The sequence below is a fragment of the Castanea sativa genome, chromosome 11 (genome assembly GCF_040712315.1).
Source record: "Castanea sativa cultivar Marrone di Chiusa Pesio chromosome 11, ASM4071231v1".
Lineage (NCBI taxonomy): Eukaryota > Viridiplantae > Streptophyta > Magnoliopsida > Fagales > Fagaceae > Castanea > Castanea sativa.
Window position 1 is genome coordinate 51,775,430 of NC_134023.1, and position 14,502 is coordinate 51,789,931.

General features: G+C 49.1%; 2 protein-coding genes across 2 annotated transcripts; both read left to right on the forward strand.

The window, feature by feature from the left end:
* The first annotated feature begins 1,086 nt into the window (after nucleotides 1-1,086).
* On the forward strand, nucleotides 1,087-1,958 carry LOC142616694 (uncharacterized). Its single transcript, XM_075789493.1, has 2 exons — nucleotides 1,087-1,224; nucleotides 1,356-1,958. The coding sequence occupies exons 1-2, from the start codon at nucleotides 1,087-1,089 to the stop codon at nucleotides 1,956-1,958; spliced, it is 741 nt and encodes a 246-aa protein (XP_075645608.1).
* Nucleotides 1,959-2,281: 323 nt separating this feature from the next.
* Nucleotides 2,282-4,666, forward strand: LOC142616695 (uncharacterized). Its single transcript, XM_075789494.1, has 4 exons — nucleotides 2,282-2,644; nucleotides 2,795-3,541; nucleotides 3,596-3,970; nucleotides 4,082-4,666. Exons 1-4 carry the CDS (start codon nucleotides 2,282-2,284, stop codon nucleotides 4,664-4,666), a joined length of 2,070 nt encoding a protein of 689 aa, XP_075645609.1.
* Nucleotides 4,667-14,502: the final 9,836 nt, after the last annotated feature.

Here is a 14,502-nt window from a genome sequence, read left to right on the forward strand (position 1 = left end):
CCATCCAAGAGGTTTAAGCTCGGAGTGCCCAAAGCAACCTGTGACGTGCCCCTGCCGAGCACAGAACTTACATGCGAGGTTGGTCCCAACGCCACTATCATTTTCTCCTTCCCGCCACCAAACATCCACTTAGATGAAACGGTATTGGACCTCTCTTCTATTGCCTATGGAACGCGCCTGCCGAGCATCAAACCCAGTGGTGGAACCAGTTCCAATGCCACTCTCATTTCCTCCCACTCCCAACTAAACCCCCACTCATGGGTAATAGTATTAAACCCCTCCTTCCACCCACCAGGGGAATAATCATGATCGTTCCACTAAGCTTGGCTATAAATAGGCAGAGAAGATTTAGTTAGTGGGGTTGGCAATTTCGGAAGGAAAAGACTAGAGAGAGCAATATCAATTCTCCCCAAGGAAGAAAGGAGAGAGTTAGTGGGAAAAGAGGGGAGACTCAGTGAACGGGGCAGCCGAGCATAACACCGTCCGTGGTAGGAAATCCAAAAGTCCACTATACAAATAGATTGTGAGCCCAAACTCCTTCGAGGCCTATCAGCTTTACCTTGGGTCGCACAATTGGCGCTGTCTGTGGAAAACTTCTACGTAGTTGCGGTGCTATCTTGGCATGCTCGTAAGGATGTCTGAAAGCGGACAGAGAAGCCATGCAGAGAGTGGCACTAGAGGTCGTCACGGGGGTCTACGTGGCAAGAAAGGAGGCAAAAATGGCAAGAGGACAGAAGGCATGAGGAGGTAGAAGAGTCTGGGCCCGGAGAAGGGTCATACCAAACCCTCCGGATAGTGTCTGACGCCTCGGGCCGCAGCCGCCTTGACAGAAGAGACCAGGAGCTTGAACGGAGGCACCAAGAGTTCAAGCGCCTGCGCAGGGCAGTCAAGGATTTGGAGTTGCAAGCACAGGGCCGACGCAGGAGAAGGGACCAGGGAGAACGAAGGGAAAGGTCAGTAAGTGTGGGTAATCACCGTGAGGCAGGATCTCATCAGTCCGGGTCTCGTAGGAACCGCGACCGCTCGCGAGAGTATGCGGACCGTTAATCGACTTCCCCCGATGTGGAGCGACCACGTAATGCAGCCATGGATACCATGAGCCGAGCATTGCGTCAAGCTACCCGGTCCCCGTTATCTAGAGATATCGAGAGCGTGCCTATGCCGAGCCGGTTCGCATGCCCACCGTTCAATTCCTACACTGGGAAGACAGACCCGGTGGAACATGTAAGTCACTATATTCAGATGATGTCCTTACACTCCCATAACGACGCATTGATGTGTAAGGTTTTCCCCTCGAGCCTTAGGCCCACTGCTTTAAGATGGTTCAACGGGTTGAAGAATGGCTCGATCCATAGTTTTTCAGAACTGATCCAGGAGTTCGGAGTGCGGTTCATGACTTGCAGCCGGGTGCCACAGCCCGTGACGCGTTGCTATCAATAAAGATGGAGGCTGGAGAGACCCTTCGCAACTACGCCAGTCGGTACTGGGAGTTGTACAACGAGATTGGCAGGGGTAATGAAAAGATCGCGACGAGCACCTTTCGGATGGGCCAACCCGAAGAATCTGGGCTGAGAGAATCATTGACCTTAAAGCCTCCCGAGGATATGAGGCAGTTGATAAGGCGTATCGAAGAGCACAAGCGCTTAGAAGATGATCGGCTGCAATCCAAAGGGAAGGAGCCGATAATTAGTTATCCTCGGAAAAACTGCTTCAACCCCAAACACAGGAAGGATTTGAGAATTCAAGAGCCCGGCCCGGCGGTTGGGGGAGTCAACGCGAAGTTCAAGGAGCCCATACACCGCATCATTGATAGGATAAAAAATGAGCCATATTTTAAACGGCCGAATAGGATGGTGGGTGACCCGTCAAGGAGAAACCAGAATTTGTATTGCTCCTATCACAGGGATAAAGGGCACACCACTGAGCAATATAGGGTGTTGAAAGATCACCTGGAATAGTTGGTGAAGGTGGGGCATTTGAAAGAGTTTCTGGTGGAAACAGGGAATCAGGAGACCAGACAGGCTGATCGGCTGCGTCGAAACCCCCTCTCACCCCCTTCGGGAGTGATAAAGGTCATCCGCGCCACTCCGAGGGCAATTAAAGCACCCACAACAAAAGAGGTGTTGACCGTGGTGTCAGCGGAAGGAAGCGCGAGCGAACAACCCCCGGGTAAGAAGCAAGGTACAGTAGACAACCCATCGCGTTCAACGACAATGACTTGGAAGGTACTACTCAGCCCCACCACGATACTTTAATAGTCACGACCCGAATAAGGGGATTTATGGTGAAGAGAATGATGATAGATCAAGGGAATGGTGCAGATGTAATGTACCCGAACCTATACAAGGGGCTCGGCCTGAAAAATGGGGACTTGTCTAAATATGATACACCTTTAATGGGATTCGATGGGCATATGGTGATTCCAAAAGGGCAGATTTCGCTCCCAATTATCATGGGAGGCAGGGAGGTAATGGTGACATTCATAGTGGTCGCCTCTTTCTCACCGTACACGGCAATATTCAGAAGGTCGTGGATACATGACATGGGGGTTGTGCCGTCCACCTTGCACGTAAAAGTCAAGTTCCGAACTCATGAGGGGATTACAGTGATAAGGGGTGATCAGCAAACGGCCAGACAGTGTTTGGTAGCCGCGAAAATCAAACAAACAGAGCAAAAGGAATCGGCCGAGAAGGCGCCCCTATAGCAATTACAGCATCCCCAGGTGGAGGGGACCAACGCTGCCGAGGATTTGGTAAGCATAAAGATCTTATCGAGAAGTGAAAGGAGTTTTCAGATAGGAGCAGGCTTGAATGATGGGGAAAGGGTGCAGCTACTACTATTCCTCATACAAAATGTGGATGTGTTTACGTGGAATCCATATGAGGTGCCCGGTGTCGACCCCGAGTTCATAGTTCACAAGCTGAATGTGGATCCTCTGTGCCCCCCCAAGAAACAGAGACTAAGAAGGTCTGCTAAGGAGCATGTGGAAGTCGTCAGACAGGAAGTTGGGAAGCTGAGAGAAGCGGGGTCCATGAAGGAAACGTTCTTTCTGGAATGGCTCGCAAACACAGTATTCGTGAAAAAGAAGAGCGGCAAGTGGAGAGTTTGTGTTGATTTTACCGATCTGAATCGAGCATGTCCAAAGGATCCGTTTCTGATGCCGAAAATCGACCAATTGGTGGACGCTACGTGCGGGCACCCGAGAATGAGTTTTCTCGATGCTTTCCAGGGCTATCACCAGATTGCCTTAGCTGCCGAGGACCAGGAGAAGACGGCATTCTTGACGCCCGATGCTAACTATCACTATACCGTGATGCCGTTCGGTTTGAAGAACGCAGGAGCCATTTATCAACGAATGATAACGAGGATGTTTAGGGATATGATTGGACGGACGGTGGAAGTATACTTTGACGACATGGTGATAAAGAGCAAGCAAAAAGGACAGCACGTTGGCGACCTGAAAGAAGTGTTCAGGATACTCCGACGACACCGGCTGCACCTCAACGCCGATAAGTGTGCATTCGGGGTTGGATCCAACAGGGTTGTCAACCCGATCAAATTGAAGTCAACCCCAATCAAATTGAACGGGGGATAGAAGTCAACCCCGATCAAATTGATTACTGAACGGGGGATAGAAGTCAACCCCGATCAAATTGAAGCCGTGAAGCGTCTCAAACCGCCAGGAAATCCGAAAGAGGTTCAAAAGCTAACTGGTATACTGGCTGCTCTTAACCGATTAATTTCCAAGTTCGCTAATCGGTGCCAGCCTTTTTACCAACTCCTGAAGAAGTGGAAGGGGTTCCAGTGGGACGAGGAGTGTGACAGGGCCTTCCAAGATCTGAAGGAATACCTTGGCCGAGCACCGGCGTTGTCAGCCCCAGAACCGGGAGAAGACTTGTACATGTACCTCTTAGTATTCGAGCATGCAGCGAGCGCCATACTACTGAGGGATAACGGTGCACAGCTCCCGGTTTATTACATCAAGAATACGCTAGTCGACGCGGAGACCAGGTACTTACCACTGGAAAAACTAGTGCTGGCACTCATGCACTCCACCTGAAAATTACCCCATTATTTTCAGGCCCACAGAGTCCACGTCTTGACCGAGTACCCACTCCAGTCATTGTTGAGGAGATCTGACTTTACGGGGAGGATAGCCAAGTGGGGGACTCGACTGGGCTCCTTCGACATCAGATACAAGTCGAGGAACTCAGTGAAGGGACAAGTACTTGCGAATTTTATTGCCGAGTTCTCGCCGAGAGGTACGGACTTAACCTGCGTAGTAGAAGTCAAGCCATGGAAGGTGTTTATGGACGGAGCGTCCAGTGCAGCTAGAGCGGGGGCAGGGATTGTGGTCATCACCCCGGAAGATCTGAAGCTAGAACACTCATTTAGGTTAGGCTTCAGGGCTTTCAATAATAAGGCCAAATATGAGGCTTTGCTGGCAGGACTAAGGGTTGTCATGGATCTGGGGGCAAAGGAGGTGGAAGTATACTCAGACTCCCTCCTCGTAGTAAGTCAAGTCCAAAGGAACTTCGAGGCCAAGGATCCCCGGATGATAGAATATCTGTGGATAGCAAAGCAGATGATGGGTAACTTTGTGACAATCAAGATCGAGCGGATAGCCAGGGGACAAACCGGCACGCCAATTCGTTGGCAACTCTAGCATCATCAATAGCTGACGAGGTACCTCGGCTGATCAGGGTGGAGTTGGTGCCTGAGCTGAGTATTGCCGTCAGGGCGCTGATTATACGGGTCACTGAAGACGAGAAGTGCTGGATGGATCCAATCATCGACTTCCTTTCAGAAGATCGAGCCCCGGAAGATAAGAAAGAGGCAGCCAGAGTACGGTAAACTTTCGCTCGGTACTAGTTATCTGCCGATCGGAAGCTATATCGTAGATCATTCGAAGGGCCATACCTGCAATGCCCTCACCCCAGCCAGGCTAAAGAACTGTTAGTCGAACTGCACGAGGGAGCCTGCAGTAGTCACGTGGGGGGACGCTCGCTGGCGCACTGAGCAATGACCCAGGGTTTTTGGTGGCCGCAGATGAGGAAGGAAGCCACCGAGTATGCTCAGAGCTGTGAATAGTGTCAGGTTCACGCGCTGATGATCTAGCCGGGAACTTGAACCCAGTTTGCAGCCCGTGACCATTCGCCTGCTGGGGGCTGGATATAGTCGGGCCATTTCCCCGGGTAACGGGCAACCAAAGGTTCGTGCTGGTGGCAGTAGACTACTTCACAAAGTGGACAGAGGTTGAGGCACTGGCCAACATCTGAGACATTGACGTTAAGAGATTCGTATAGAGGAACATTATAACAAGGTTTGGCGTGCCGAAATCTTTAATATCGGACAATGGCCTGCAGTTTGACAATAGGGCTTTCCGGGAGTTCTGCGAAAGCTTTGGTATCCGGAACCGATACTCCACACCAGCCTACCCACAGAGTAACGGCTAAGCAGAAGCGACAAACAAGGCTATTGTGAGCGGCCTAAAGAAAAGATTGGAGGATGCCAAGGGTAGATGGGCCGAGGAGTTGCCAAGCATCCTATGGGCATACCGAACCACTCCGAGGAGATCTACGGGAGAAACGCCGTTCTCTCTAACTTACGGGGCGGAGGCAGTCATCCCTGCTAAAGTAAACCTATGTAGCGCCCGAGTTGCAAGATTCACTTCTGACGAGAACGAGGAGTTGATGGCCAAGGAGCTGAACTTACTGAAGGAACACCGAGATGTGGCCACCATTTGGCTGGCAGAGTATTAACAGAAGCATGGCTGGAGGTACAATAGAGCTGTCAGAAGGAAGGAGTTTGCCGAGGGAGATCTGGTACTCCGAAAGGTAGTGGGAAATACGCGAGAGACGGACGCTGGAAAGCTAGCTCCAACCTGGGAGGGGCCCTACCGTGTGACTACTATTGCCGGAGCAGGGGCATACTATCTAGAGGATTTGGAGGAAAAACCTCTCCACCGGCCATGGAATGTTCACAATTTGAAAAAATTTTATTAGTGACCGGACACCCTCCAAAGATATAAACCTGATGTAATCTAGCATTGCTACATGTTTAATACGAAGACATTGATTCAGCTATCCCCTTTTTCTTATTTCAAGTTATTATCGCCAGGCAAGAATTATTAAGAGAATCGCGAGGGTAAAGGCAACTCATCCATGGCAAGGACAGAAACTTGCCCTCGGTTCGAGCCCTATCACCGAGCAGGTGAAAACCTTACGCCATTTATAACTAAGGACAGAAACCTGCCCTCGATTCAAGCCCTATCACCGAGCAGGTGAAAACCTTACGCCATTTTTATCTAAGGACAGAAACCTACCCTCGGTTCAAGCCCTATTACCGAGCAGGTGAAAACCTTACACTATTTTTATCTAAGGACAGAAACCTGCCCTCGGTTCAAGCCCTATCACCGAGCAGGTGAAAACAACCTGCCCTCAATTCGAGCCCTATCACCGAGCAGGTGAAAACCTTACGCCACTTTTATCTAAGGACAGAAACCTGCCCTCAGTTCGAGCCCTATCACCGAGCAGGTAAAAACCTTACGCTATTTTGATTTAAGGACAGAAACCTACCCTCGGTTCGAGCCCTATCACCGAGCAAGTGAAAACCTTACGCTATTTTTATCTAAGGACAGAAACCTACCCTCGGTTCGAGCCCTATCACCGAGCAGGTGAAAACCTTACGCTATTTCTATCTAAGGACAGAAACCTACCCTCGGTCCAAGCCCTTTCACCGAGCAGGTGAAAACCTTACGCTAGTCTCACATAGGTACAGGGACCCGTTCACTTACGCCGAGCGTCCAGTAACATAAGGCCCTACGGCTTGAATTCAAAGGGGCTACTCTCGGCAATCAAAAGTGAGAAAGTAAGGTATGATGGCATTTACCAATGACATTAACATTAAGAGAATAATCGCGCACAGGATCGGCGGTTATCAAGCACGCAATAGAAAAGCACAAGCGGCATTTAAATGGCATATATTGAAACAACGATATTTAAAAGACATTAGTTATAACTATCTGGAAGACAGGGAAATTGTTCCATCGCCACAGCCCGGTGATTTAAGCTCTTCAAACATCAAAGAAAAAATAATAACAGTAATAAAATAAAATAAAAAACAAAAAAGAGAAGAAGAGACAAAGAAAGGCTGGATTATCAAATGGCAGGGTCGGCTGGTGTGGGCGGAGGAACAGGCTGCTCAATTCTGCTCACAGTTGTCGGTAGGACTTGGTCTGGTGCAGCCTCGGCCCTAGTACGAATGTTGCTTGTGACCTCCGGGTCAGCTGCCTCCATATGAGCGTCAATATCCCACACAAGGTCGATCATATTCGGAGTCTCCTCCTCGTTTGAAGCCTCGGCCCAAATCTGAACGACAAGGGGAGGAGGGGCCGGGTAAGGGATCTGCTCAGGGTTCCACAGCGGAGAATCCATGGCCACCCCTATCGCCTGAAGGGCAGCTAACCATCCCTCCCCGAAGCCATGGTGCTGAGCTTGGTGAATGATCGGCTCCGCGGAGTTTTCAGCATCCGAGAAGCAGACATTGTACCACTTTTCCTCGCAGGCTTCAAGGGACTCCTTCAGGCTGGCGATTTCATTAGCTTGGGCTAGACTCAAGCTGTCCACAGTCGTTAACTTGAGCTCGGTCTCCCTTAGCTTCGCCTCTAGGAAGGTCAGATTTCCCTTGGCGGCCTGTCGAGCATTCTCAGCATCTACCGCTTTCCTCTCTGACACCGCGGCAGCCTCCCCTTTCTCCTTGGTCGTGACCTCAGCAACAGCCTTTAGCGCCATTTCCCCCTTTAGGGCCTTGACCGCATCCTTCAACCGCCCGGTCATAATGCTGGTCATCTGCGCGGCCTGGAGATAGAATAGTAGCCAAATGGTGAAATTAAAAAAGAAAAGAGAAGACCACTCAGTACAATGCACACAGTCAAGGGGAATAGAGCATTACCACGATGGAATGCCATTGTAGTCGCGTGGCAAGTGTCTCATCATCGCCCTACGCATAGTAATGGACATCCTCGGGCAGCATGAGGCCTTGCACCAAACTTTGGGCCACTCGCCCCTTGCACCCCTGTCCCATAGCTGGATGCTGGCGGTTTTCAGCAAGCACTCGTCACCTAACCGGAAGGTATGCTGCCAACTGACCACCGGCCGGGAAGAGGAAGCCACGTGGGTTCCAACCTGAGCCGCAGGGGGTGTGACCACCAGCCCCTCAGAAAACCTGAAACCGCCCGCCGCACAGGGAGGGGTCTACGGCAAAGCGTCACCCGGGACAGGAGGGTTATTCTCGGTAACCCTTTTTCTCTTCCTGTTGTCGCCCGTGGGAGGAGTTTAACTTGCTCTTTTTGGGGACTAAGTTTGAGCCACAAGACCGGCATCGGGAATGAACCGAGAAAGGGTCAGCTCCCTATGCTTCACCATTCTCTCTGAGGAGGTCGGCAGCTGGTTCCTCGGCTACGGGCGCAGTGTACTCCGGTTGTCCGATAGCTTCGTGCCTCCGTCGACTCTGGGACATGCGCTGGGCAAAACCATCCCTTACTGGTGCGATGTCGTCTGCAGTGGTATAGCGCGGGCCACTTCCTCGAGCCTCGCCTGTGGTGAGCCCGGGGGGAAGGAATGTCTTGTACCACACGTCGATGTACGACAGAAGCGGGCTATCTACCAAAAGCGCCTGGCTGAAGTTTTGCCAAGTGGTGTACACAGGGTTAACGCCGAGAATCAAATGAGACGCCCTAAGTTGCCCGTCATCGTGCACAAAGATCTCCGACCTAAGAACGAAGTTGAGGTCTCGCGCGTGTATAACTCGCTTGTCAGGAAGAACATGCAGGATTAACGCAACAAGTCCGGGAACAAACCGATCAGCTAAAATATATATATATATATATATATATATATATATATATATATATATATATATATATATATATATATATATATATATATATATATAAAGATGCAAGAACAAATCAAATGGGGATTGTCGGTACCGACCAACTTCACATGGTGAGAGCAGGTAAAGAAGCTCACTAGCATGCCAGTTACCACGCACCCGAACGAACTCTCTGACCGAGTTCCTATTAGAGTCGGGCAGGCAGGATATAAGCCGAACTTGTGTATCTCTAGTTTTCAAGTAATAACCACGGGCGAAGTTGCCGCACAGTTTATACATGAAATTTATGTCGTGTTGGTTCAACTGTAGCCCGAACATGTGGTTTAACCGGATGACACAGCTAACAACCCTATAAAAGTTGAGGGGAAACTGGTCGGGGCATAGGCCATAAAACCCTAGGGTACCTATTACGAGAGGGTGTACAGAGAACCTAACCCCACCCTCAAGTATCGCCATCAGTGGGAAGAACGCTGCGTTCGAGTCAGCAGCCCTCTGAAGTTCGAGGTCACCCACATTGCAATACGCAACATCGACATCCCCTGGGACGCCAAAGGTCTCTCTAAAACTAGCCAAGGTAGCCCCAGGGGTAAGTAGGTGAGAAAACCCCATTCCTAGAGTATAAAATGGAAGAGAATCGAAAGGGAAAGAGAGTTAGAAAGAACTTACTTGGGGCTCTAGGGAGTGGAGAATTGAGGAGGTTTTTGAGCAGGACTAGAATGCTCGGCAAAGGTGGGATGGGGAGCAAGAGAAACGCGAAAAGTGAAAAAGGAGTCCAGAATAGGCTATTTATAGGATTTTGAAGCGTTTAATGAGGCCAAGGGCGAGAAAAATAAACATTCCCAAATCCCTTTCTTGGATAACCCCCACACGCGTGGGCACGGTTCACGAACCGTCGGGCGGTTCGCCAACTACCAAATATTAATTACTGACGTGACGACCTGATACAGCGCCATTTTCGAGAAATTCGCTAAGACAATTGCCCTGGCCGTGTGCCGAGAGTATACATCCGCGGGAAGCCATCACTACGACCTGCCCGGGATCCTTGATTCATCGCCTGAAGCAGAGCATGAATCAAGGGGGGGCTATTGGTCTCACCCCCTGTCAAGCCCAATCGCCCTAAGGCCCATGAAGACTAACTCTTATAAGAGCCCCGCGCTGATCACACATGGTAATGCACGTGCCGTCCAAGAGGTTTAAGCTCGGAGTGCCCAAAGCAGCCTGTGACATGCCCCTGCTGAGCACAAAACTTACATGCGGGGTTGGTCCCAACGCCACTATCATTTTCTCCTTCCCGCCACCAAACATCCACTTAGATAAAAAGGTATTAAACCTCCCTTCCATTACCTAAGGAACGCGCCTGCCGAGCATCAAACCCAGCGGTAGAGTTAGTTCAAATGCCACTCTCATTTCCTCCCACTTCCAACTAAACCCCCACTCATGGGTAATAGTATTGGACCCCTCCTTCCACCCACCAGGGGAATAATCATGACCGTTCCACTAAGCTTGGCTATAAATAGGCAGAGAAGATTCAGTTAGTGGGGTTGGCAATTTTAGATGGAAAAGACTAGAGAGAGCAATATCAATTCTCCCCAAGGAAGAAAGGAGAGAGTTAGTGGGAAAAGAGGGGAGACTCAGTGAACGGGGCAGCCGAGCATAACACCGTCCATGGTAGGAAATGCAAAAGCCCATTATACAAATAAATTGTGAGCCCAAACTCCTTCGAGGCCCAGTAGCTTTACCTTGGGTCGTGCAGTTACTATTGGACTCATCCAATTTTCTCCCCTTCCTATCTGCTGTATGTCCAGAAGGTCTATGCTTGGCATATAGTGAACTTCTTCATACTCGTCTGTAACTCCTCTAGCTGAAGCTGCTTTCGCCAAGGCGTTTGCTTCCATATTTTCCTCCCTAGGGAGTTGAACAAAGCTTACCTCTGAAAACTTTCGTGCAAGTCGTTTCACTTTGTTGAGGTATTTTTTCATCCGATCTTCTTGGCATCACACATTCCATTCACTTGGTTGATGACTAGCTGAAAATCTCCTTTGATTATTATCGACTCCGCCCCTAGAGACTTAGCCAATTCCAGCCCTTTGAGTAAAGCTTCGTACTCAGCCTCGTTGTTGGTGGTTTGGTACTGCAGACGAGCCGCGTATTCCAGCCTATCACCCTCCGGGGACTTGAGTATGACTCCAATTCCTCCCGCATATAGTGTGGATGATCCGCCTACATTGATAACCCACCTTTCGACTCCCTCGTCTTTGTCTAGCTCGTCCTGGCTGGGGGTGAACTCTGCAATGAAATCTGCTAATGCCTACGCCTTTATCGCGCTCCTTGGAAGGTATATGACATCAAACTCACTAAGTTCCACAGCCCACTGTATTAATCGTCTAGCGGCTTCTAACTTGTTCATTGCCTTCTTTATGGGATGATTTGTTAGGACGTTGATAATATGAGCTTGGAAATAATGCCTCAGCTTCCTAGAAGCCGTAATCAAGGCAAAAGCTAGTTTTTCCATCATCAGGTATCGTCCTTCTGCTCCTTTCATCGCACGACTTATGTAATAAACTGGTTTCTGGATTCTCCCTTCTTCTCTGACCAACGTCGAGCTTACTGCATGTAGGTACACCGCCAAATACAAATACAGCTCTTCTCCAGGTACAGATGGACTCAGCAACGGCGCTGTCATGAGGTATGTCTTCAAGTCTTGGAAGGCCTTTTGACACTCGTCCGTCCACTCAAATGCCTTCCTGAGGACTTTAAAGAATGACAAACACTTGTCAGTAGCTTTCAACACAAACCTGTTAAGGGCGGCAACTCGTCCGGTAAGAGACTGGACTTCCTTGATATTTTTCGGTGGTTCCATATTCAATATCGCTTGAATTTTGTCCGGATTTGCTTCAATTCCTCTGTGCAAAACCATGAACCCCAAAAACTCCCCGACGAAACTCCGAAAGTGCACTTGCTTGGATTTAATTTCATGTTATATCGCCGAAGTGTATCAAAAGTCTCTTGAAGGTCATCCAGATGATTTCCCTCGTCCAGGCTCTTTACTAGCATATCATCCACATAAACCTTCACATTACGCCCGATTTGAAGACGAAACATGTGGTTAACCAGTCTTTGGTAAGTCGCCCCTGCGTTCTTCAGACCAAAAGGCATTACTTTGTAACAAAACAACCCTTGGCTAGTAATGAATGAGGTCTTTTCTTGATCTGCCTCGTCCATCTTTATCTGGTTGTAGCCTGAGAAGGTGTCCATGAAACTCAGCAACTTGTGACCTGCCGTCGAGTCCACCAGCTGGCCAATGCGTGGCAATGGATAACTATCCTTGGGACAACCCTTGTTTAAGTCAGTAAAATCCACGCACATTCGCCACTTGCCATTGGCCTTCTTCACCATGACTACATTCGCCAACCAATCTGGGTAATAAACTTCTCAGATGAATTCTGTGATAATAAACTTCTGGACCTCTTCCTTAATGGCATTGTCTCGCTCAGGAGCAAAAACCCTCTTCTTTTGACACACTGGCTTGGAATAGGGACATACATTCAGGCTGTGAGTAATAACACTTGGATCGATACCAGGCATGTCTTCATGACTCCATGCAAAAACATCGAGGCTTTTCTTCAAAAACAAGACCAAAGCATGCTTTGCCTCTTCTTCCATGTTCGCCCCGATTCTAGTGAACTTCTCGGGGCTGCTCTCGTCCAAGGGACGTCTTCTAACACCTCAGTGGGTTTTGCTGTGATCTTTCCCTCGTCTATATTCATTGCCTATACATGCTCGTCCATCACCAGCATGGCTAGGTAGCACTCTTTGGGGGCCAACTGATCTCCTTGTACTTGGCCCACTCCATGCTCAATAGAGAATTTGATGGACAAGTGGTAGGTAGAGGTTACCGCCCTCCAATTATTCAGAGTCGGTCTTTCAATAATAGCGTTATATGATGATGCATGATCAACAACAAGGGAATTTACCTCTTTGGTTATCTGCTGTGGATACGCTTCAACCACCACTGGCAATGTGATGGTGCCCACTGGCTGCACCTTCATTCCTCCGAATCCCACCAATGGCGAATTCACCGGTCGAAGTTGATCTCTTCCTAGCCTCATTTGCTGGAATGCTGGGTAATACAAAATGTCAGCAAAATTGCCATTGTCTATCAACACCCTCCTAGTGATGTAGTCAACAATGAGTAGGGTAATGACTATCGCGTCATCGTGTGGGTGGTGAAGTCATCCTGCATCCTCGTCTGTGAATGTAATGGCCTGCTCATCTGCTTCCCTCGTCCTGGGAGGTCGTCCAGACAGCTGGACGTTCTGCACCACCTTCAGGTATGTCTTCCTCGACTTGGATGACTGCGCTGTTGAGGTTCCTCCAATGATCACTCCTATCTCTCCTAGTGGGGGTAGTGATGACTCCTCTACCTTAGCCTTCAGTTTCTCGTCTCTCTGGTCTCGTCCAAGGAAATTCCTTAACTTTCCTTGTCTAATGAGATTCTCTATCTACTACTTCAAATCAAAGCACTCGTCCGTCTCATGCTCGTGGTCTTTATGAAAGAGGCAATACTTGTTCCTATTGCACTTGTTAGGATCTCCTTTCATCTTATCCGGCCACTCTAAGGATGGATCATCCTTGATATGCATAAGACCCTGCTCTAGTGGCATACTCAGGGGTGTGTATTGTTGATTTCTCGCTGAGCAACTTGCCTTCTTACCATCCTTGTCTTTTCTCTCGTCTACCCGAGCCTTCTTTGGACGAGATCCCTGATCTGAGTAACGATGGTGGCCTACTTCCGAGCGCTCTGCTCTTTTTCTCTTCTTGGCTATGATAGTGTCCTCAGCATTCATGAAATTCTAGGCCGAATGGACAAGTTCGGCCATAGTCTGTGGTTCCTGCTCGTAGAGCTTATGGATGAACAAGTCAAAATTGACCCCATTGTGGAAAGCAGCCAACAATAACTTGTCATCCATTTTGTCCACCGTCAAGACTTCCCTATTAAACCGGGTAATGAAGGACCGCAAACTCTCATTTTCCCCTTGCTCTATAGTTAGCAAACTAGAAGAGGAACGCTTGTGGTGTTGTCCTCCAATGAAATTATTGACAAACAACTTACTCAACTCTTCAAATGATCCCACTGAGTTTGGGGGTATATTGCTGAACAACACCTGCGCTGGTCCCTTAAGTGTGGTAGGGAAAGCTCTGCACATAACCTCATCCGGGACCCCTTGAAGGTGCATGGTCGTCTTGAAAGTAGCAATATGATCACACGGGTCACGATTTCCATCATACGAATCTAAAGAAGGCATTTTGAATTTCGGATGTAGGGGATGACTATTGATGGAAGCCGTGAAAGGGGAGTCCGTTCGATGAACTAAATCATCCACTGGGTTCGCCCGCCTCATGTTCTCCCTCATCTCATCCATGGCTTTTCTCATTTGGTCCATCTCTCTTTCCAAGTGTGGCACTCTTCTTAAAGCAGTACCCCTTGTCTGATTTTCGGACTCAACATTTTCTCCTCCACCTTCCTAACTCTGGGCTCATCCTTCCATGTGCCCATCGTGGCGCTGCCTCCTAAGGTTGATCTCCCTGTTCAACTCCTGATTCTGA